The 20,702-nt window shown below is 43.7% G+C and overlaps 1 protein-coding gene across 1 annotated transcript in view; it reads left to right on the forward strand.

The window, feature by feature from the left end:
* The window catches only part of ANK1 (ankyrin 1), a 203,070-nt gene that overhangs the window by 136,465 nt on the left and 45,903 nt on the right, over window positions 1–20,702 (forward strand). The window contains exons 24-35 of the mRNA XM_069075835.1: window positions 2,105–2,183; window positions 3,364–3,461; window positions 3,636–3,860; window positions 5,479–5,633; window positions 7,307–7,518; window positions 11,660–11,864; window positions 12,351–12,447; window positions 12,955–13,183; window positions 17,320–17,445; window positions 17,606–17,725; window positions 18,712–18,796; window positions 19,092–19,166. Coding sequence (XP_068931936.1) covers window positions 2,105–2,183; window positions 3,364–3,461; window positions 3,636–3,860; window positions 5,479–5,633; window positions 7,307–7,518; window positions 11,660–11,864; window positions 12,351–12,447; window positions 12,955–13,183; window positions 17,320–17,445; window positions 17,606–17,725; window positions 18,712–18,796; window positions 19,092–19,166 — 1,706 coding nt within the window. The remainder of the gene's footprint in view (window positions 1–2,104; window positions 2,184–3,363; window positions 3,462–3,635; window positions 3,861–5,478; window positions 5,634–7,306; window positions 7,519–11,659; window positions 11,865–12,350; window positions 12,448–12,954; window positions 13,184–17,319; window positions 17,446–17,605; window positions 17,726–18,711; window positions 18,797–19,091; window positions 19,167–20,702) is intronic.

The following is a 20,702-nucleotide window of genomic DNA, read 5'->3' on the forward strand; positions in this document are numbered from 1 at the left end:
GATGGATGGATGGATGGATGGATGGATGGATGGATGGATGGATGGATAGATGGATGGATGGATGGATGGATGGATGAAATAATGGGTGAATGAATGAAAACAATTTTATTAAGTGCCTGCTGTGTGCTAAGGAATAGTCCTGAAACAACTTACATTCTAGTAGGGAGAGATGCTGCACATAAAATAATGTGGACTGGGGAGGGCATTTTAGTTTGGGAAATCATAGGGATGCTAAACTGACCTTCAGAAACTCTTCCTCCTACTTCAGTCCTAACCCCAACTCCTAACGCTACATTCAGATGCTATAGACAGGAAAGGCAAATCCTTGCTATGACCATTATCAGAAGCTAGAGGTTACTATAGGGCTGTTTGATCCATGAGCATGACCCACTAGGCCACTGGTATTCTAGATCAGGATTTTTATTTGGTACTACTGTAAAGATACGGGAAGAAAGAAGAAAAGAAGCATTTATTAAGCACCACTATATACCAGGCTTTGTGCAAAAGCACCTTGCAAATGTTTCCTCATTTGATCCTGACAACAACCTTGGGGGGGTAGGTCCTATTATCATCCCCATTTTACAGCTGAGGAAAATGAGGCAAACCGAGGTGAAACAACTTGTTCAGGGTCACACAAGTAAGTATCTGAGGTCAAATCTGAATTCAGCCTTCCTGGCTCAGGTCTGATGCCCTGTGAATTATGGTGCCACCTACCAGCCTCTGAAAAGCAGTGGCTCTGTAGCAGGAAATTGATAGTTGTTTATCCTCCTTCCCAACTTCTCCAGCCCTACCACAAGCGCCCATAGACACTTCATTCCTCACTTCTTGGAAAAAAAATTCACTGGTAGAGTCTTTTATTTGAAATTTGTTGCTTAGCTAGGATTATAAATGCCCCCTCCTTTCACTGATCATGTATAAAATGCCCTCTGTTGATCTGTTATATTTAATGACAAATCTAGTTGATGTGTGCAGTGGGATCTCATTTCTTCCCAGCTGTGCCTTTGTACCTGTGGATATTTGCACTTGAACCTTTCTTCACTTAAGTACAATAACCAAGTCGTGTGTGTGTGTGTGTGTATGTGTGTGTGTGAGAGAGAGACAGACAGACAGACAGACATAAGTAAGCAAGTTCTGGTGAGACATAAATCTGTCAAGATTTCTTAAAGGGAACAAGGCAGATTTGTGAGGCAGGTTAAATTTCAGCTAGCATCATTTGGCAACATGTTATAGAACCAACACTGGGGATCCCTCCCAATCATAAGGGATGCCAAAGAATGATAAGACATGGTTTATTCTTTTTTTTTATTTAAAGCAATCAGGGTTAAGTAACTTGCTCAAGGTTACATGGCCAAGTGTTTCTGGGTGGGTGCTAAGTGTCTGAGCCCGCATTCAATCACCAGGTCATCCTGATACTGGAGCCCATGCTCTTACTTGCTGAGCCACCTGGCCGCTCCTGACATGGTTTATTCTTAAAGGAAGTAACAGTCTAGCTGGACAGACCAGGCACACATAAAACAGATGCATATAAGAATTAGATTCCAGTGCCAGAATTAAGAGTGTATCCAATATGGCATATGTCTTCAGAGAAAGGAGAAAACAATGTGGGCTGAAGGAAGACTTCATGAAAGATTCATAGATTTGCAGACTATTGGAGTTGGAAAGAACTGCCTTGTCTTACAGATGGAGAAGCAGAAAGTTGGTCACACAAAGTGACTTGCCTAAGGTCACACAGAAAATGAACATCAGGGCCAAGACTAGAATTCAGGTTTCCTGACTGCTCATCCATTGCTTTTTTTCCTACCCTGTCATACTTCCTTACCTTGTCGAAATGGACATAGGCCTTCAAAGCAGTGTTCCATTTGTTACTTTGAGAGGAGGATGAAAAGCAAGGGTACAAAGAAGGGACAAGTCTGATGCATTGGGTGGGTACTAAGACCAACCAAAGTGGAAGGTGCATGATGGGGAGGGGGAGACAGGGTTGGATGGTATATTAGGAGAGGAAATGGGGGTCATTTTATTAGGATATTCCAGGAAAGATAAAGGAATATCGAGTTACTTTCTACAACTCCCACACTGATTTTTTTTCCATGTGACATGAACACAGGGTGGAATCTCCAGCCATTCCCAGGATTCCATGTGTCACACCTGAGACTGTGGTGATCAGAGCAGAGGAGCCAGAACAGGTAAAAATGCATCATTTAAATTCTGCTCACTCCCATACATAGGATCATGGGATTTGGAGCCAGGAAGGGTCTCAGCGATCATTTGGTACAATCCCGTCATCTTTTAGATAAGGTATCTTCAAGGACTCAAACTTTCTGAGATCATAATTTTGAGTGAAAGACCTGGGAACTGTATGTATATTCTCTGTACCTGTTCAGGGCAGCAACACACCTTATGTGAGTTCTATTCCAACTGTTACAGCTTTGTCTCTGGCGGAGACACAAAGGCCAGAGTTCAAGGCCTGGCACTGCTGTCGCTCATCTCTTGATTTCCTTGTCTGTAAAATGGAAATACTACTCCTTATTCTATGCATCTCATGGAGGTTATTGTAAAAATAAAATGAGACTAAACCTGCAAAAGCACCTTAAACAGATGATACCAAAAGTAAGAATTATCCTGGTACATCCAGTGGTCAGTGAGACTGTCCTAGTTAGAGCAAGAAGCAATAAGACATAACAGTGTATAGAAGACATGGCCCAGTTGATTCAGAGCAGTAAAAGTCAGGCTACAGAGTTCAAAAGCAGCTGAGTAGCTCAGTGGGTAGTACACTGGGCCTAGAGTCAGGAAAACCCGAGTTCCAATCTGATCTGACATTTACTAGCCATGTGAACCTGGCCACTTAATTATGTTTGCTTCAGTTTCCTTTTCTGTAAAATGGAAACACACTGGAAAAGGAAATGGCAAACCACTCCAGTATCTTTGTCAAGAAAACCTCATGGACAGTATGGTCCATGGGAGTCATGAAATGTCAGACAAGAATAACAACAACGGGAATTAAAATTTAATCTGAGAGGTGATGAGTAGCTATTCTGAAGTCTTCCAGCCTAGGAGAAGATGCTGGCTTTAGAGTCTGAGGTTCTGGGTTTGAATCTTTACTCTGTACTTGCCATCTGTGTGACTTTCAACAAGTTGCTTAACCTCTCTGGGTCTCATCTGTCAAGTGAGGAGGTTGGGCCAGATGTCCTCTGAGGTCCCTTCCAGTTCTGTGCTATGGAAGTAGGGAAACAGAGAAGATGTTGGCTTTAGGAGGATGATTTCCTCGTAGTGCTGTCTGGTGTGGGAAAACCAAATGTCCTGAGGTCTAATAAGGAAAGGGGAGTGGGGGCCTCGTTTGAATATAATCTTTTATCTCCTCTTCAGGCATCTAAAGAATTTGATGAAGATTCATTAATTCCCAGCAGCCCAGCAACAGAGACCTCAGATAATATTAGTCCTGTGGCTAGCCCAGTACATACAGGGTGAGTGTGTCAGGTTCAAGGAACCCAGAGCTGGATATACTTTCGGTCACGTAGTAGAGTCTCTCTGTCCTTAGTGGCTGGAAGTGGGCTATTTTTTTGGGGGGGGGGAGCAGAAGGAAAGGGATAGAGCCCTGAGAAGAGAGAGGACACTAAGCAACTTGTTTTTCCTCTCAGCTTTCTGGTGAGCTTCATGGTTGATGCCCGTGGAGGCTCCATGAGAGGAAGTCGGCACAATGGCCTGAGGGTCATCATCCCACCCCGGGCATGTGCGGCACCCACTCGCATCACTTGCCGCCTGGTCAAGCCACAGAAGCTAACCACGCCACCACCCCTGGCTGAGGAAGAGGGCCTGGCCAGCAGGATCATTGCACTGGGGCCAACAGGGGGCCAGTTCCTGAGGTAAGGGTGATGGGAAGAGAAGAGAAACAGAATGGGATTCACCTTCCCTGAGCAGCCTGCCTTCAGCTTGCTGCCCTCATGAGTGCAGTGCTGGCAATGTGACCGTCCATAACTGATGCAATCCAAATCATCTCCAGGAGATTTTCTTACTGTACTTCATGAAGAGGAGGAACAGTGGTGAATTATGATCCCTGGTGAATTGGTGGTTTTATTCCCATTTTTCCTTTTTTTCCCTTGCCTTCTTGGAGGTCTATAACCATAAGGGATTTTTTATCCCTAGAGCCTAATGAAATCCAACATAATGGTTTGCCTGGGATGCCATCCAATGGGGGCTTAGTTACTAACCCACTAAAAGTCTCATTCTAAACTGGTCTCCCTTGTAAGACAATCCCAGATAATGGATTCCAAGGGAAGTATTCAAGAAACATTTATTAAAGGCCTCTTCTGCCCAAGACTCTGTGCTGGGTGCTAAGTATAAAAAGATGAAAAAAAAAAAGACAAGTCCTGCCTTCAGGGAACTTCCAGTCTACTAGAAAAGGTATAAAATGCACATTGGTGGGCAGAATTCAAGGAAAAATGCTACAGAGGTAAAAATCTACACAAAGAACTCTAGGAAAACTTAAGAAAGAACCAGCATAGTATTGTTTGAAGTCCAAGAGAAGAAAAGCCATTACCAACAAGAGGAATCAGAGGAAACTTCTTGGGGGAAGAGGCATTTGAGTTGGGCTTCAAAAGACGAATAGGAATTCTACGGGTGTAGGAGTCAGGGAAAATCTAGACTTAGAGAAAACCTAAAGGTAAGAGAGTGTTGGCCATGTAGAAGAGAGGGTGAATCCTTCAGGTTCTAGAGCCTAGGTTAAGGCAAGAAAGGTAGATTGGTGTCTTTGCTCCCCCCGCTTACCTGTTGCACAGAGATCAGGTGAGTGCAAGCTGAGGAGACAGCAGAGTCCAGTGGAAAGAACACTGGATGACCTTGGTTCAAATCCCTGCCCTGCCACTGGGCAAGTCATTTCACTTTTCTGATTCTCCATTTCTTCATCTGTTAAATGAGGGAGTTCGATTATATTATCATTTAGAGAATCTCCTGGTTCTACATTCTGAGTATTTAACTGAGGGAAGGAAGGGGCATAAATTTAGTAGCTTAATAGCACATTAGATTTAGTGCTGGGCTAGAGTCAGGAAGACCTGAGTTCAGATCCGGCCTCACTTATTAGCTTTGTGACTCTAGCCAAGTCACCTAATTTCTGTCTGCCTCGGTTTCTTCAACTGTAAAATAGGGATAACAGCATTTACGTCCTGAGTTGTTGTGAAGATCAAATGAGATAATATCTGTAAAGCACTTAGCACAGTGCCTGGTACATAGTAGGTACTTAATAAATGCTTGTTTTCTTTACTTCCCAGCAATTAGAGAAAAAATCGTTTTTTTTCCCCTGGTAGGGCCCTGCCATCAGGTGGTTATGTCACAAACTCACCAAGTTTGTAGTCACCTACAAGGTGGAAGGAAGGTGGGGTCTTCTTCCTTCCAGCCGAGCACTGTCTTCTCTCCTCTGGGTCCCTGATGTACCTGGAATTTTTTACATCTTCTTCATGCCTTCCTGAGTTTTGTTTTTGCTCCTAGCCCTGTGATTGTGGAAATCCCCCACTTTGCCTCCCACGGTCGAGGAGACCGAGAGCTGGTGGTGCTTCGGAGTGAGAATGGCTCCATGTGGAAAGAACATCGGAGCCGCTACGGGGAGAGCTACCTGGACCAAGCCCTCAACGGGATGGATGAAGGTAACTGGGGGCATGGCATCACATACAGAGCCAGTGGTGAGACGGAGGCCTAACACAGGATCCCCAGTGGATGGGACTTCCTTGACTGAAGGCATCCCAAGGTTCCTCTAGATGATGTCCCATTCTGGCCTAATTTCTAGTAAGCATTCCAAGACAGCACTGTGTGGTGGGAAAGGCAGCGATATCAGAATAAGACTTCATTTGGAGTCCCAGAACTTACTAACTTTATAAACTGGGCAAATGACATAACTTTGCTAGACCTCAATCTCCTTCCTCATCTGTAAAATGGGAACAGTAATACACTCTCTACCTGGCAGGATTGTTATGAGGAAATCACTTTATAAATTTGAAAGCCATGAATATGCATACATACATATATATGTTTGTATCTATGCATATAGTCATAATAGTTAGCATTAATATCAAACTTTCAGGTTTGCAAAAACCTCTACACAAATGTTATCTCATTTGATCCTCACAACAACCCTGTGAGGTAGGGGATTTTACTATCACCTCCATTTTACATATGAGGAAAATGAGGCAGACAGAATTCAAGTGACTTGTCCAGGGTCACATAGTTCATAAATGTCAGGCCCAATTTGAACTAAAATCTTCCTGACTCCAAGTCCAGTGCTCTATCCACTGTTCCACTTAAATACATACATATATATATATTTATAATATATAAAAATATTCACATATTTGTATTTATTTGTTATTCTTATTGTTATTATTCTTATCATTACATGCTTTACATAGAGTTTACATCACAGAACTCATGATTATGAATATATACACATTTATATTATATACATATATTGTTTTTAGTTGATGCCAAAGAAATTTAACACTATATTCATCTGTGCTAGTTTGCTTTTATTATTTTATTCAAATAAATTAATATAATAGAAAGATCAAATAATAATCATGTGTTGTCTCCAGAAGGCCATTGTTCTAATGCACTTGTATGACCTCAGGACTAGAGGAGAGTCCTGAAGGATTCCTATAACTTCCTCCCATTAGCACTTTAGAACAATGAACTTTGCAAATTAGCTCAGTGTTACTTCCTAAGGAAGATATTAGACAAAACAAAGAGAGGAGAGAGAAGAAAAAAAAAAGCAGGGCTGGGGGAAGGCAGGAGGACTGTAGTTAGGATGAATGGTGGCAATAGCTCAGAATAGGAGGACCAGTTGCTTCTGCCACCCTGTCCCTCCTGTGCTTTGGGAAAAGGGAATAGGGAAGGTACAACGGCTTGAGATCTACCTGCTGCTATCAAAATTCTAAATGTAACAAAGAACTAAGAGTCAGGAAACCTGGATTTGACCCCTATATCTGTTATTTCCTGACTGTGTTACCTTGGATATGCATTTCAACTTTCTAAGCCTCACTTTTCTCAACCTACAAAGTGATGGGGTTGGATAGGTTCTCTCTAAGGTCTTCACTCTCGATCCTTTGAAGGCAATCCAAGCAGTCATTGTTGACTCTCAAGGCATCACTCCTAGCTTTCTGATTCAGGCTACCCAGGGTATCGGGACTGCCTTGAATATATGGCATGTGAGCCATGTTGGGGAGAAGGACATTGGGGAGTAAGATGACCCCATTCCTCCAAAACAGAGTGCTGGGGAGTCATCTGGCATAACCAGGAAGATTTTTTAATTTTTTGGTGTCTGCAGAACTGGAGAGCTTGGAGGAGCTGGAGAAGAAGCGAGTTTGCCGGATCATCACCACAGACTTCCCCTTGTATTTTGTGGTCATGTCTCGCCTCTGCCAAGACTTTGACATGATTGGCCCTGAAGGGGGGTCTCTAAAGAGCAAACTGGTCCCTATGGTGCAAGCAACCTTTCCTGAAACTGCTGTTACCAAGAAAGTCAAACTGGCTCTCCAGGTAAAGTAGCCCAGGCCCTTCTTTATTTATTTTTATTTATTTAAATTAAATTTTATGTTTATTTTTAGTTTACATCATTCATTTCCACAAGATTTTGAGTTACAAATTTTCTCCCTGTCTTTCCCCTACCTACCACCCCAAAACAGTGATCCCACTGTATACCCCCTCCCCCAATCTGCTCTCTCCTACATCCTCCCCCATCTGCCCTCCAACTTTCTGGTAGGGCAAAATGGATTTCCATACCCCAGCGCCTGTATATCTTATTTCCCAATTGCATGGAAAAAAAATAATAGTAATATATTTTTAAACATTTGATTTTAAAACCTTGAATTCCAGATTCTTTCCCTTCCTCCCTCATCACCCACCCTTACTGGGAAGATAAGCAATTCAATATAGGTCGTACATATGTAGCTACACAAGACATTTCCATAGTGGATATGTTGTGAAAGACTGATTATATTTCCCTCCATCCTATCCCTCCCCCAACTTGTTCTATTCTCTTCTTTGACCCTGACCCTTTTCAAAAGTGTGTTCTTCTCACTACCCTCCCCTCAACCTGCCCTCCCCCCCATCATTTCCCCTCTCATCCCCTTCACCCCTACTCTCCTGTAGGACTAGATACCCTATTTAGTGTGTATGTCATTCCCTCCCTAAGCCAAATTCAATGAGAGTAAGGTTTACCCATTCCCTTTTGCCTTCCTGTTCTTCCCCTCCATTGTAGCAGTTTTCCCTTGCCTCTTCTATATGAGATAATATACCCCATTCTATCTCTCCCCATCTCCTCTCATTATATTCCTCTCTCACTTCTCAATTTCACCTTTTAAGTATCATCCCTTCCTATTCAATTGGTCCTGTGCCCTCTGTCTATGTACACCTGTACACATATATACACACACTCACATATGTATTCATATGTCCATATATCCTCCTAAATAGACATATATATATATATGTATATATATATATATAGACATTTACATTCCCTTCAACTATCCTCATACAGAGAAAAGTTTCATAAGTTACAATTATTGTTTTTCCATGTAGGAATGTAAATAGTTCAACTTTGATAAGTTCCTCATGATTTCTTTTCCCTGTTTACTTTCTCATGCCTCTCTTGCTTCTTGTATCTGAATGTCAAATTTCCTATTCAGCTTTTTTTTTTCATCAAGAAAGTTGAAAGTCCTCTATTTCATTGAATGACCATATTTTCCCCTGAAACATGATACTCAATTAAAACTCTTGGTTCTAATTCCAGCTCCTTTGACCTCCGGAATATCATATTCCAAGCCCTTCTATTCCTCAATGTAGAAGCTGCCAGATCCTGTGTTATCCTGATTGTGTTTCCACAATATTCAAATTGTTTCTTTTTGGCTGCTTGTAACATTTTCTCCTTGATCTGGCAACTCCAGAACCTGGCTATAATATTCCTAAGAGTTTTCTTTTTGGGATCTTTTTCAAGAGGTGATCAGTGAATTCTTTTCAATTTCTGTTTTGTTCTCTGGTTCTAAATCATCAGGGCAATTTTCCTTGAGAATTTCTTGAAGGATTATTTCTAGGTTCTTTTTTTGATCATGGCTTTCAGGTAGTCCAATAATTTTAAAATTATCTCTCCTGGATCTATTTTTCAGGTCAGTGGTTTTTTCCAATGAGATATTTCACATTGCCTTCTATTTTTTCATTTTTTTTGGATCTGTTTAATAGTATCTTGATTTCTCATAAAGTCATTAGCTTCCATTTGTTCCAATCTAATTCTGAAGGAATTATTCTCTTCAGTGAGCTTTTGGAATTCTTTTTCCATCTGGCAAATTTGGCTTTTTAAGGCATTCTTCTCATCATTGGCTTTTTCAGCCTCTTTTGCCATTTGAGACTTTATTTTTAAGGTGTTATTTTCTTCAGTCAGGCATTGACTCACTTTTCATGATTTTCTTGCATCATTCTCATTTCTCTTCCTAATTTTTCCTCCAATTCTCTTATTTGGTTTTCAAAATTCTTCTTAAGCTCCTCTATGGCCTATCACCAGTTCATATTTTTCTTGGAATTGGTGCAGGAGTTCTGACTTCATTGTCTTCCTCCTGTTCCATGCTTTGATCTTTTTTGTCCCCCCAAAAGAATCTAAAGTCAGATTGCTGTTCTTGCTTTGCTTCCTTTGCTTGCTCATGTTGCCACTCAATTACTTGACTTTTGAGCTTTTTGCCATACTAGAACTCTGCTTCCAGAGAGGATAACTTCATCCCAAATCGCTGGGGTTTTCGCAGCTGCCAGAGCTATTAGTTGTACACCCTCTCTGAAGCCTCCACAGGCTCTCGCACCTGGTCACACACCCCAGGACGTCCACCCTAGACAGCAATCCAAATCCAAACAAGTTAAAGCAAGAGTGATTACCCCTCAGAATGGTCACTTGATCCCCCTACTATCTGCAGGCCAGGAGCTCTGAAGCAGCCACATGGCAGCTGCCATGCCTCAGCTGCTTCTGCTTTTGGGGACAGAGGCCAGACCGCACTCTCTGTCTCTCTGTTCCCAAAGTCCACACTTACCTTTTACTTTGTCTTTGGCATTTATGGGTTGAAAATTTTGGAAACCACCACAGCTACTGGTGATCCACTCTCCACTGAGTCCCTCCAGCCATGGCTGGTTGGGGCCACCCTGAGGCTAAAATCACGGGTTCACATGGGGATTAGCTCTGCTCCCAGCGCACTAGCATGAACCCTTCCTGACAGCCTGCCAGGCTGCCTTCAGCAGGAGATTTGTTTTTCTCTGTCACTTTGTGGGTTCTGTAGCCCTAAAGTTTGTTTAGAGTCATATTTTATATGTATTTGAGATGGTTATGGGGGAGTGCATGGAGTTTTCCTGCTTCTATGCCACCATCTGGGCTCTACCCTGGCCCAGGCCCTTCTTAACAGAGAATGAATAGAAGTACTGGAGCAGAAGGTCAAAAACCTGAGCTTCAGGTCCACCTCCATTACTTAATGCCTATGTAACTTTGGGGAAATTGCTTAGCTCTTCTGGGCTTCAGTTTCCTTCCCTGTAAAGTGATAGGTTCTTTAATGTTCCCTAAAAGCCCTTCCATCTCCACCTCCTTTGATTTGATGATGCTAAAGGGTCCCATCATATAGGTTATAAATGAGCTCCTTTGGCTACCCTTTATGAGAAAGCAGGGTCAGCCTGTTGACAATAGGATTTTCAGTATGCTTTCTGGATATGTAAGAAGTTCTTTCTCACTCACTTATACTAAATAGGATAACCTTGGGTGAAATTATTAATATTAATCTATAATAGTTATTTATGCCTCAGTGAGCATGAGTTTCTGTTAATCTCATAGGAATAGGTGGTGGTGGTGGTGGTGATGGTAGTGGTGGTGGTGATGGTGGTGGTGGTAGTGGTAGTGGTGATGATAATGGTGGTGAAGGTGGTGGTGATGATGATGGTGGGTGGTGGTGGTGGTGGTGATGATGATGGTGATGAAGGTGGTGGTAGTAGTGGTGGTGGTGATGATGGTGGTGGTGGTGGTGATGATGATGGTGGGTGGTGGTGGTGGTGGTGGTGATGATGATGGTGGTGGTGGTGATGGTGGTGGTGGGTGGTGGTAGTTTTCAGGGAGGATAATAGTCATAGGGGTACCAGGGCAGGGCTTGGGAAGGGATGCCATTCAGGGTCTAAAAACAACAAAAGCCATCTTCACCAAGGCAGTGAAGAAAGAGTAATAGAAAGAGCACTAGATTTGAAGTCAAGAAATTGCACTTCATATCCTGAGTCTAACACTAACTAGCTATGTGACCACAGGCAAGTTACCCAATCGTCTGAGCCTTATTCTCCATGAAACGGAAATAATATTTTTTGTGTTACTGACCTCGTGGAGTTCTTCTGAGGGAAGTGCTTTGTAAATCCTGAAGAACTCTGAATCATTATCATGTTATCGTTTTGTCCTGGGCTGGTGGGTGAACACAAAGGCAACTAACATTGAATTTTATGGCCCATCAAGAAAGATGGTGGGCACTGAAAGAAGGGAGGTAGGGCAGGAAGTAATGCAGCCCCCACTGCTCACCCTCTAGACTGCCCCTCTCCTTCCTGCCCAGAAAGAAGCAAAGTGACCACAGTTATCCCCTTATGAAGCACTAAGTTACCTCACATTCATCTTCCCTAGGCTCAACCTGTGCCAGATGAACTAGTCACCAAACTTTTGGGCAACCAGGCCACATTCAGCCCAATTGTGACCGTGGAACCCCGGCGGAGGAAGTTCCACCGGCCCATAGGGCTCCGGATCCCTCTACCTCCTTCCTGGAAAGACAATCCCCGGGACAGCGGGGAAGGGGACACCACAAGTCTCCGCCTACTCTGCAGTGTCATTGGTGAGAGACGCCCTCCTGCCTCTGTCCCTGTTTCCTCCTGCAATAACTTTGCCTCTGCCATAGCAACTCCTGCAGAAGCAGCCAGGTGGGAATACATACGGGCAGAGACTGCGTCCCCCTCCTTTCATATACTGTTCACCTCACAGTGTGTTGGCTTCACTCATGGTGATTTGTTCTTGGAAGGAGGTGTATAGGGAGGATGAGCTTAAATTAAGATCCATTCTCTAGTGTCTGGGTCTCTAATCTAAAGGAGAGAAGGGGGGTGGGGTGGTGCTAAAGAGGGAGGGTGTGATAGAAAAAAGCCTTTGTTTAGAGAACCAAAGAGAGCTTCATGTAGACCTACCCATCTTTGTCCTTGTATGTTTGGTTCCTAGACTTCTTGTGAATTCAAGGGGAGCACAGGGGCCCTGTGAAGTGGCCCTCTGTAGGGGTGTGGGTGCTGACAGGACTTTGCTAAGCCTCATCATTTCTCCTCCCACATTGCAGGAGGAATAGCACAAGCCCAATGGGAAGATATTACAGGAACTACTAAGTTGGTCTATGCCAATGAGTGTGCCAACTTCACTACCAATGTATCTGCGAGGTGAGTTGGGTTGAGGAGAAGGGATGGGAAGGGGATGGGTCTTATTCTCTCCTCATAAGCATTTCTCATCTGGTGTCATGGAAGGAGAACTGGATGTGGAGTAACAAGACCTGAGTTCAAATCTCAGCTTTACTACTCACAGATGGTGAATCTGAACAAGTCTCTGAGACTCAGTTTCCTTATCTGTAAAACTAAAGGTTGGACTAAATGACGTCTAAGGTTCCTTCTAGGCTTAAATCTATGATCCTGAGCCCACAGATACAAGTTAAGCTGCCCTCTCCTTCAGCCTAGATGTGAGGTTGGCAGAGAATGCTGACTTCCTGACCTGACCTGACCTGCCAGGTCTCATGCTATCCATCTCATCCTTATGTTGCCCCTTCTCCCTAAGGAAGCAACAGAGATTTTTCATCTGTGCCTTGGGTCTGACTCTTCATTGCACATGACCCTGTGAGTTTGGAGTGGGGTCAAGGGGCCAGCTCTGCTTTAAAAGCTGCTCTCGTTCCTCAGGTTCTGGTTGTCTGATTGCCCACGGACAGCCGAGGCTGTGGACTTTGCCACACTGCTATACAAAGAGCTGACTGCTGTGCCATATATGGCCAAGTTTGTGGTGTTCGCCAAGATGAACGATGCAAGGGAGGGACGGCTGCGCTGCTACTGCATGACAGATGACAAAGTAGACAAGACCCTAGAGCAACATGAAAACTTCATTGAAGTAGCCCGGAGTCGAGACATTGAGGTATGGAGGGGTGTCCGCTTGTACCTTCTCTGCCCCCAGAGCTGCCATTCTCAGAGAATGTCTGAAACAGAAACAAGGGAAACCAGAGATGCCTTTCCAACATGGCGCTAGGGTCCCAGGTCATTGGGAAACTCCAATCTCCAAAAGAGGGTGGGAGTCTTAACTAATGTCTCTAGAGAAGTTGGGGGTTTGGGTAGGGGCAAAGGGACATACCATATTATCCTAAATAAAGAATACCACTTCTCAAATGATGCCTCTTTGGAAGGCAAATATACACACATTTATTTATATATTTATGTTTGTGTGTGTGTCCATTAAAAAATGGCACCTACTGTGGGTTACTCTAAGCTTTTTTTTTAATTGCTTTTTGGAGGGGGGAGGAAGGGCAGTTGGGGCTAAGTGACTTGCCTAAGGTCACACAGAGTGTGTCAAGTATCTGAGGCTGAATTTGAACTCAGGTCCTCCTGACTCCAGGGCCAGTGCTCTACTCACTGCTCCACCTAGCTGCTCCCTACACTAAGCTTTACAACTTGAGACCTAAGCTGTGATCTACATGCCTACCAACAAAGTCCAGAGGTATTTGAGGAGAAGCCAGTGGCAATCTCACCCTGTGTTAAGTAATGAAAGAATAGAAGCAGTGTGGTACAATGGGAAAATAATAATGATAGCTAAAATGTTACACAGGCAGCTAGATGGCACAGTGGATAGAGTGCCAGACTTGGAGTCAGGAAAACTCATCTTCCTGAATTCACATCTGGCCTCAGACACTTACTAGCTGTGTTACCCATGGCAAATCACTTCACCCTGTTTGCCTTAGTTTCCTCATCTGTAAAATGAGCTGGAGAAGAAAATGGCAAACCACTCTGGTATGTTTGCCAAGAAAACCCCAAATGCAGTCACAGAGAGTCAAACATGACTTAAAATTAACTGGACAACAAAAAAAATTTCACAGAGCTTTAAGGTTTACAAAGCACTTTACATATATAATTTCATTTGATCCTCACGGGAAAGTACTATCATTATTCCCATTTTACAGATGAGGAAAACCAAGTCTGAGAAATGTGAAGCAACTTGCCTAGCATCACACAGCTAGTAAATGTCAGATTCTAGCTTCGCTACTTACCACCAGCGTGACCTTGGCTCCATCACTTCCTCTGCACCTCAGTTCCTGTAAAATGAGGGAGTTGGCCTTAGAGAACCTCTAGGTCCTTTCTGGCTCTAAGGTCTCTGCTTTGGTTCTCCCTGGTGCAGAAGCCATAGAGAGGACTGAGTGAATGATGGGAATAAATGGCGATCCCGGATCAGGAGGGCAAATCCTACTAGTCCCTCTAGTCTTTGCCATCTGAGGTGATTTGCTGCAGGGTAGGGGACATCACAGAACCTCAGGATCCATAGTGTGGGACTCATTGACTGTGGGCCCCACTGATAGGAAAGTAACCGGCAGCTAGAGTCCAGGGTTGGAACCTGGGCTCTGCCACTTACTAGCTGAGCAACTCCAGGGAAATGAGCATAATGATACCTGCTCTCCTCATCTCAGTGGAGGACTATGAGAATAGCTCAGGATAGGATGTGGAAAATCCTTTCAGATGTTGAAATCACTCTACACATGCCAGGCCTTGCTGGTGCTCTAGGCGGTGTTATTCTAGGTGAGGTGGTTACTCTGGGTTACTCATGGGTATTACTCTGAGGTTACGCTAAGAAGGATATTATGAGGATCAAATGAGATAATATTTGTGAAAGTCCCATTCTTTCACTCCTTTGTGTGAAGTATAAGATGAGTTCATGTGTTAACAAGAACTCTCCCAAATTTTCGAGCTATCTTTGACACTAGAGATCTTTTGACCTTGGCAATGGAGTAGCTTGGCCAACTGTGTCCAATAAATCCCCTGCACACATAGATTTTCCTTTGAAAACTATGTAAAGAACAGGCAAGATGAAAATATCCATCAGTTACTTTGGGAGTAATGTGAACTCCAGAGCAAACATGCCAATTTCCTTGGACAAATTCTTTGCATTGGGGAACTTAAGCTCTAGTAAAATTCCGACCAAATATTCTCTCAAATAAAATTAGCACACAGGAAGGAGGTATCCTTTTCCAGCGGTCAGATCAGTCCTGAAGTTGGAGGTCTGTTGAAATTGCAGGTAACCTCAAGAAAGTCAACTAAAAAAAAGAGTGGTGCAAGGACAAAGTATGGTGTGGGAGGGCTGTCTGATCCTGGGTTCCAGGGATCTTAAGAAAAATGAAAGAGAAAGTTCTGTTCCAGCAGGTATCCCAGAAACAGAACACTCCCCACCTCTGGTCCCCAATTTCATATCCTCTTTACCCAACCCATCAGCCTCCTACTTGATCCCTTCCAATTCATCCAAAACCTCCCCACTCCTTTCCCAAGCTTCCTGATGTCACCTCAAGGGAAGGCTGGAGCCAAGAATGAGAGAGGGGGAAGAAGGGTCTCAGATCTCCTTGAGTTTTTAGCACCTCTGTGAAAAGCTGAAGGTGGGAAGTTCTGCCGGTCCCATTGAACAGCCTAGGGAAAAATCAGTGAAGTCTTCTTAAGGAAAACTCAGCCTTCCCTTATTTCACTAATCCAGTGTTGCTTAGCCCAGTTGCTCACTTTGGACTTTGTTCTGCCTTCAGGCTGTACCCCATGGTACCTGAGGGCAGCTAGGTGGCACAATAGATAAAGTTCTAGGTATGGAGTGAAGAAGATCTAAGCCCAGACACTGTAGGGGCTTGGGCGAGTTACTTGGGCACTGACTGCCTTAGGTTCCTCATCTGTAAAATGGGCATCATAATAGCACCTTCCTAAGAAGGTTGTTATGAGGATCCAATGAGATTATATTTGTATAAGTCCTTACTTAGCACAGTGTCATTGGCATTATATAAATGCTTCATCCCTTCCCTCCCCCAAAGGTGCCGCAGGAGCAGCTGGAACAGAGGATCAAGGGGACATCAGTCCTCCTCATGGCTATGCTGAACACTAAAGGCAGTTTGCCAATGCTGTGTCATATCTGTACTATGTCATTAGTACAAAATGTTAGGCTATGGTGATAATTATTCTGATTAGTGTCATATATATTCCTCTCTGAATTGCCCTCCATGTTATGGTGGTAACAGAAATAGCCTTCCCCAATTAAAATTTTTAAAAAATAGCCCAGAGGAAAAGGAAGATGAATGATCTGGTTCTGGCCTTCATCACCTGTCCCCTGGAGTCCTGCAATAACTTCCTAATTCTCTCTGCTTCCAGTCCTCTCCTTCCCACCCCCTCCCATCCTCGTCTAATCCATCTTCCAACAGCGACTAGATGGATACACCTACAGCACAGGTCTGACCCTGCCATTCCCTAGCTCAAGAAGTTTCAGAGATCTCCTATTGCCCCCTGGGAGATAGTGAATGCTCTGGAAAATGTAAAATCCTCTAGTATATTAAACCCTACACAATCTGGCTCTAGCCTTTCTTTTCCAGCTGATTCAGATGATCCTCTCATTCCTACATGTTCTCCCTTCCAAACTGGCCCATTTGCTCTTTCCCAAGCCTAGAATGTTCTCCTTCCTTGCTTCCATCTCTGGGAATCCCCAGTTCTCCTTCAGGCTCAATTCAGTTGCTCCCTTCTACAGGAGGCCTGTCTTAATCCTCCATGACCCCCTCCCTGCCAAAGTTGTGATAATATTTTGCATTTTCAGAGGCAGCATTAAATAGTGGATAGTTAACTGGTTTTCAAATCAGAAATAACCAGGTTCAAGTCCTGTCTGACCCTGGGCAAATCACTTAATTTCTCAGGGCTACCAGGGAACCCTCTAAGACTATAAAATATGCCCCAAAATGCTAATCTGTATTGTAGAGGAAGCTCCCAACACTGATAAAATCACAGTCCTGATTTTAAAACAATAATAATTATTATGTGATATTATATTATTATATTTACCTATTGTGCCCCAATCCCAGAATGTAAACTTTTCAGGAGTAGAGACTGGTGGGTTTTTTTTCTTTTTTTGTCTGTATCCCCAGGAACTGAGTAGATTGTCTTGTACATAGCAGACATTTAATAAATCCTTGGTGAATCGATCAAATGCAGCCAAAGGAAGAGTGGCTATGTAGGGATTCTTTCTGACATGCCTTATCTCCTCCCTTCCCCCAGGTGTTGGAAGGAATGCCCCTCTTTGCAGAGCTCTCTGGGAACCTAGTACCTGTCAAAAAAGCTGCTCAACAGCGGAGCTTTCACTTCCAATCCTTTCGAGAAAACCGTCTTGCCATACCTGTGAAGGTGCAGCCAAGCTCGTGGGACCTCTGCTTGTGGTTCTGCAGGGGAGAGGGGATGTGGAAGTTTGTGAGCCAGCCAGACACTGAAATGGTGAACACATGGGCAGCCCGGGGCCCTTCCTGCAGGAATCCCCTGAGTCTTTCTTCTTTGTTGTTCCTGTCAGGTTAGAGACAGCAGTCGAGAAGCCGGAGGATCCCTGTCATTTCTGCGAAAGGCAATGAAATATGAGGACTCTCAACATATCCTCTGCCACTTGAACATCACAATGCCCCCATGCACCAAGGTAAGTCATGCCACTCTGCTCCTAGCCTCTCCTTGCTAGGGTCAGAAGACCAAGAATGACCTCAGGGGTGAGCCAGCCCTTGCGGAGCGCAGGAAGCCTGCTATCGTCCTAGGTCCTCTATATTTCTGACTTGGTCATTTGGTGCTCTTTCCTAATAAAGAAAAATAGTCTTTGAATTCTCAAAGACACAGTCAGGTATTCCTCTCCTCTTGGGACCAGTTGTCCACAACCTGGTAGGGAGAATATAATCTGCCTCTTTCTGCAAATGCAGCCAGTTTTGGCCATAGCCATGGGAAAGACACAATAAGACTGGGAATGAGATCTCCCCCTGGGTTCTCATACTTCCACAAAAAAAAAAAAAAAATCCAGTTACCTCCCAGGGCCTTGGTTCTTATAGCATTTCTTCCTACGGGTGCCAAACCCACCACCATCCACATGCTATTGTTTCAAAGCCTCAACACAAACTCACACAGGCCCCGAACCCTAAATAAAGAATCAGAAGTGCTCAGAGTTGGAAGGAAGTTCAGAGGTCATCCCTCATTTTACAGATGATGGAACTGAGGGCCGGAAAGGTTATTACTTGCCCAGGGTCACACAGCTAGTCAGCTTCTGAAGTAGGATTCAAACCCAAGCTTATCCACTACACTTCCCTTTCCCTCTGAAGCACAGAGGACTTGGTTTTGAATCTTGGCTCTCGACTTTTACCTCTCTGGAACTCGGTTTCTTTATTGGTAAAAATGAAAAGGTTAGGGGAAGCTAAGTAGAACAGTGAATATAGCACCAGTCCTGGAGTCAGGAGGACCTGAGTTCAAATCCAGCCTCAGACACTTACTAGCTATGTGACCCTGGGCAAATCACTTAACCATGATTGCCTCAAAAAAAAGATGCTGTCTAAGGTCCTTTTAAGTCCTAAATTGTCTGGTTTTTTTTGAAGAGGGCCCTGATAAAGAAAAAAGTACCTGGTACCACCTTTTCTTTTTCTACAGGGAAGTGGAGCTGATGATAGGAGAAGGACTTTAACTCCTCTGGCCTTGAGGGAAAGATACAGCCTCCTTAGTGACTCAACCCTGGGTATGAGCTTCTGTGTGATGTTCTGTGCTCCCCACCCCCGCCCCCAGAATTCCAGAATGGCTGCTAATTAGATCATTTCTTTAACCCCTGATGGAGACTGGTGCAGACTGCCACATCCGTAGCCACGTGTCATTTTAGCTGCATTTGAACTTGGCACTTCCTGGCTTAACTAATCTACTGATTAACCTCTTACCCTGTGCCTGACACCACACCAGCCATTGCCTGGTCACCATTCAGACACCATCTACACTCGACAGTGACGGTGACCAAATGGAGTCTCATGCTTTCTCTCCAGGTTCTCTCAGTGGGACAGACAGGGCAGATATGAAAATGGCAATTATATCAGAGCACCTTGGCCTCAGCTGGGCAGGTAAGTCAGAGAAAGGAACTAGTCCCATTTCAATCTTCCTGTACTGAGTTTTGTATCCAGTGCCCCAAAAGTTGGTTGTTCATATAGTATACTGCAAGCATTGTTGTAACTATTGCCTGAGTGGCCCTTATGGTGCCCTTTTTAAAAGATGGGCAAGGGGAAGAAGGAAAAGAAAGGAAGCAGGGAAATAGAATTAAATGGGAAAAATCTGTTGTTGTTCAATTCTTAGTGACCCCGTCTGTAGTTTTCTTAGCAAAGACTGTAGTAGTTTGCCATTTCCTTCTCCAGTTCATTTTACAGAGGAGGAAACTGAGGCAAACAAGGTTAAATGTCTTGCCATGGTCACATAACTGGGAAGTGTCTGAGGCCAGATTTGAACTCAAGAATATGAGTCTTCCTGAATCCAGGTGCCATGGCATTCTATCCACTGTGCCACCTACATGCCTAGTGGGGAAAAGAGAGAAATAAATGACAGATAAGAATACACAGAGAGAAGGTGGTACTTCTATTGGGTTTGTGACTATCATAGGACCTTAGAACTGGGAGGGGCAAGGAGGGACAAGAAAATGAAGCCCACAGATGTGAGATGGTTCTCCTAAGGTTACACTTTTAGCTAATAGCAAAATCAGGACCCCAGACTGCAGCTGGGTGCTCTGGCCACTCCAGGAGATTAGCCTTTTGAAATGGTAGCTTGAATGGCAGGGGATTCTCCAGGATTTGCATTTATAATGCCTAGAGGTAGCTGTTATCTGCAGGGTGAGGGACTGGTCTTCATCCAATTAAGTGAGGTGACCAGAAGATGTTTTTCTCACACTGGACATTGGAACTTGTTTCTCTGTTTTACTTCATATGATGGGGAGTCATCCCCTAGTCAAGAAAGCTTTAGGAGAACTCTTTGAAAGGCAAGACCAGTGGCCTGGAAACTCAGAAGATGTCTATCCTATGCTCTGCCCCTCCCTCTCTCTCCCTTTCCCTCTCCCTCTCTATCTCCCTTCCCTCCCTCATTACCTGTTTCTCTCTCCTTTGTATTCTTTATCTGTAATTTATTTCTCTCTCTCTCTTTTCCTCTCTAAATCTGACTCCTTGCTTCCTATCATTCTATCTTCTTTTCTTTCTCCCTTGTCTTCTTATACGTTCTCACTATCTCTTATGTTCTTTTTCTTATTTTATTTCTGTTTTTATTCTCTTCTTTCTTTTTCTCTCCCCCTTTCTTTAGTCTCATTTTCTCTCTCACTATGTTTCCTTTCTCTCTTCCCTCAGCTTCCTCACCCTTGAAATGAGTCTTTAATACTCTTCTCCCTCTCAAAGCACTTATAAGAACCAGTAATAAAAATAAAGTAGAGTTGGTACCTTTACATTTTCGTTTTAAATGCAAATAAAATCTTTCCCTTGAGGAAATGTAAATATAGAAATACAGCGTTATCTAAGTGTTTATAGTTTGATTAGGTTTGGGGGTTTGTTTGTTAGGGTTTGGTTTGGGGTTTGGGTTTGTGTGTGTGTGTGTGTGTGTGTGTGTGTGTGTGTGTGTGTGTGTGT

This window comes from Petaurus breviceps, unplaced genomic scaffold (genome assembly GCF_028583685.1).
Source record: "Petaurus breviceps papuanus isolate PSGF00001 unplaced genomic scaffold, PetGlider_PUasm1.0 90919, whole genome shotgun sequence".
Lineage (NCBI taxonomy): Eukaryota > Metazoa > Chordata > Mammalia > Diprotodontia > Petauridae > Petaurus > Petaurus breviceps.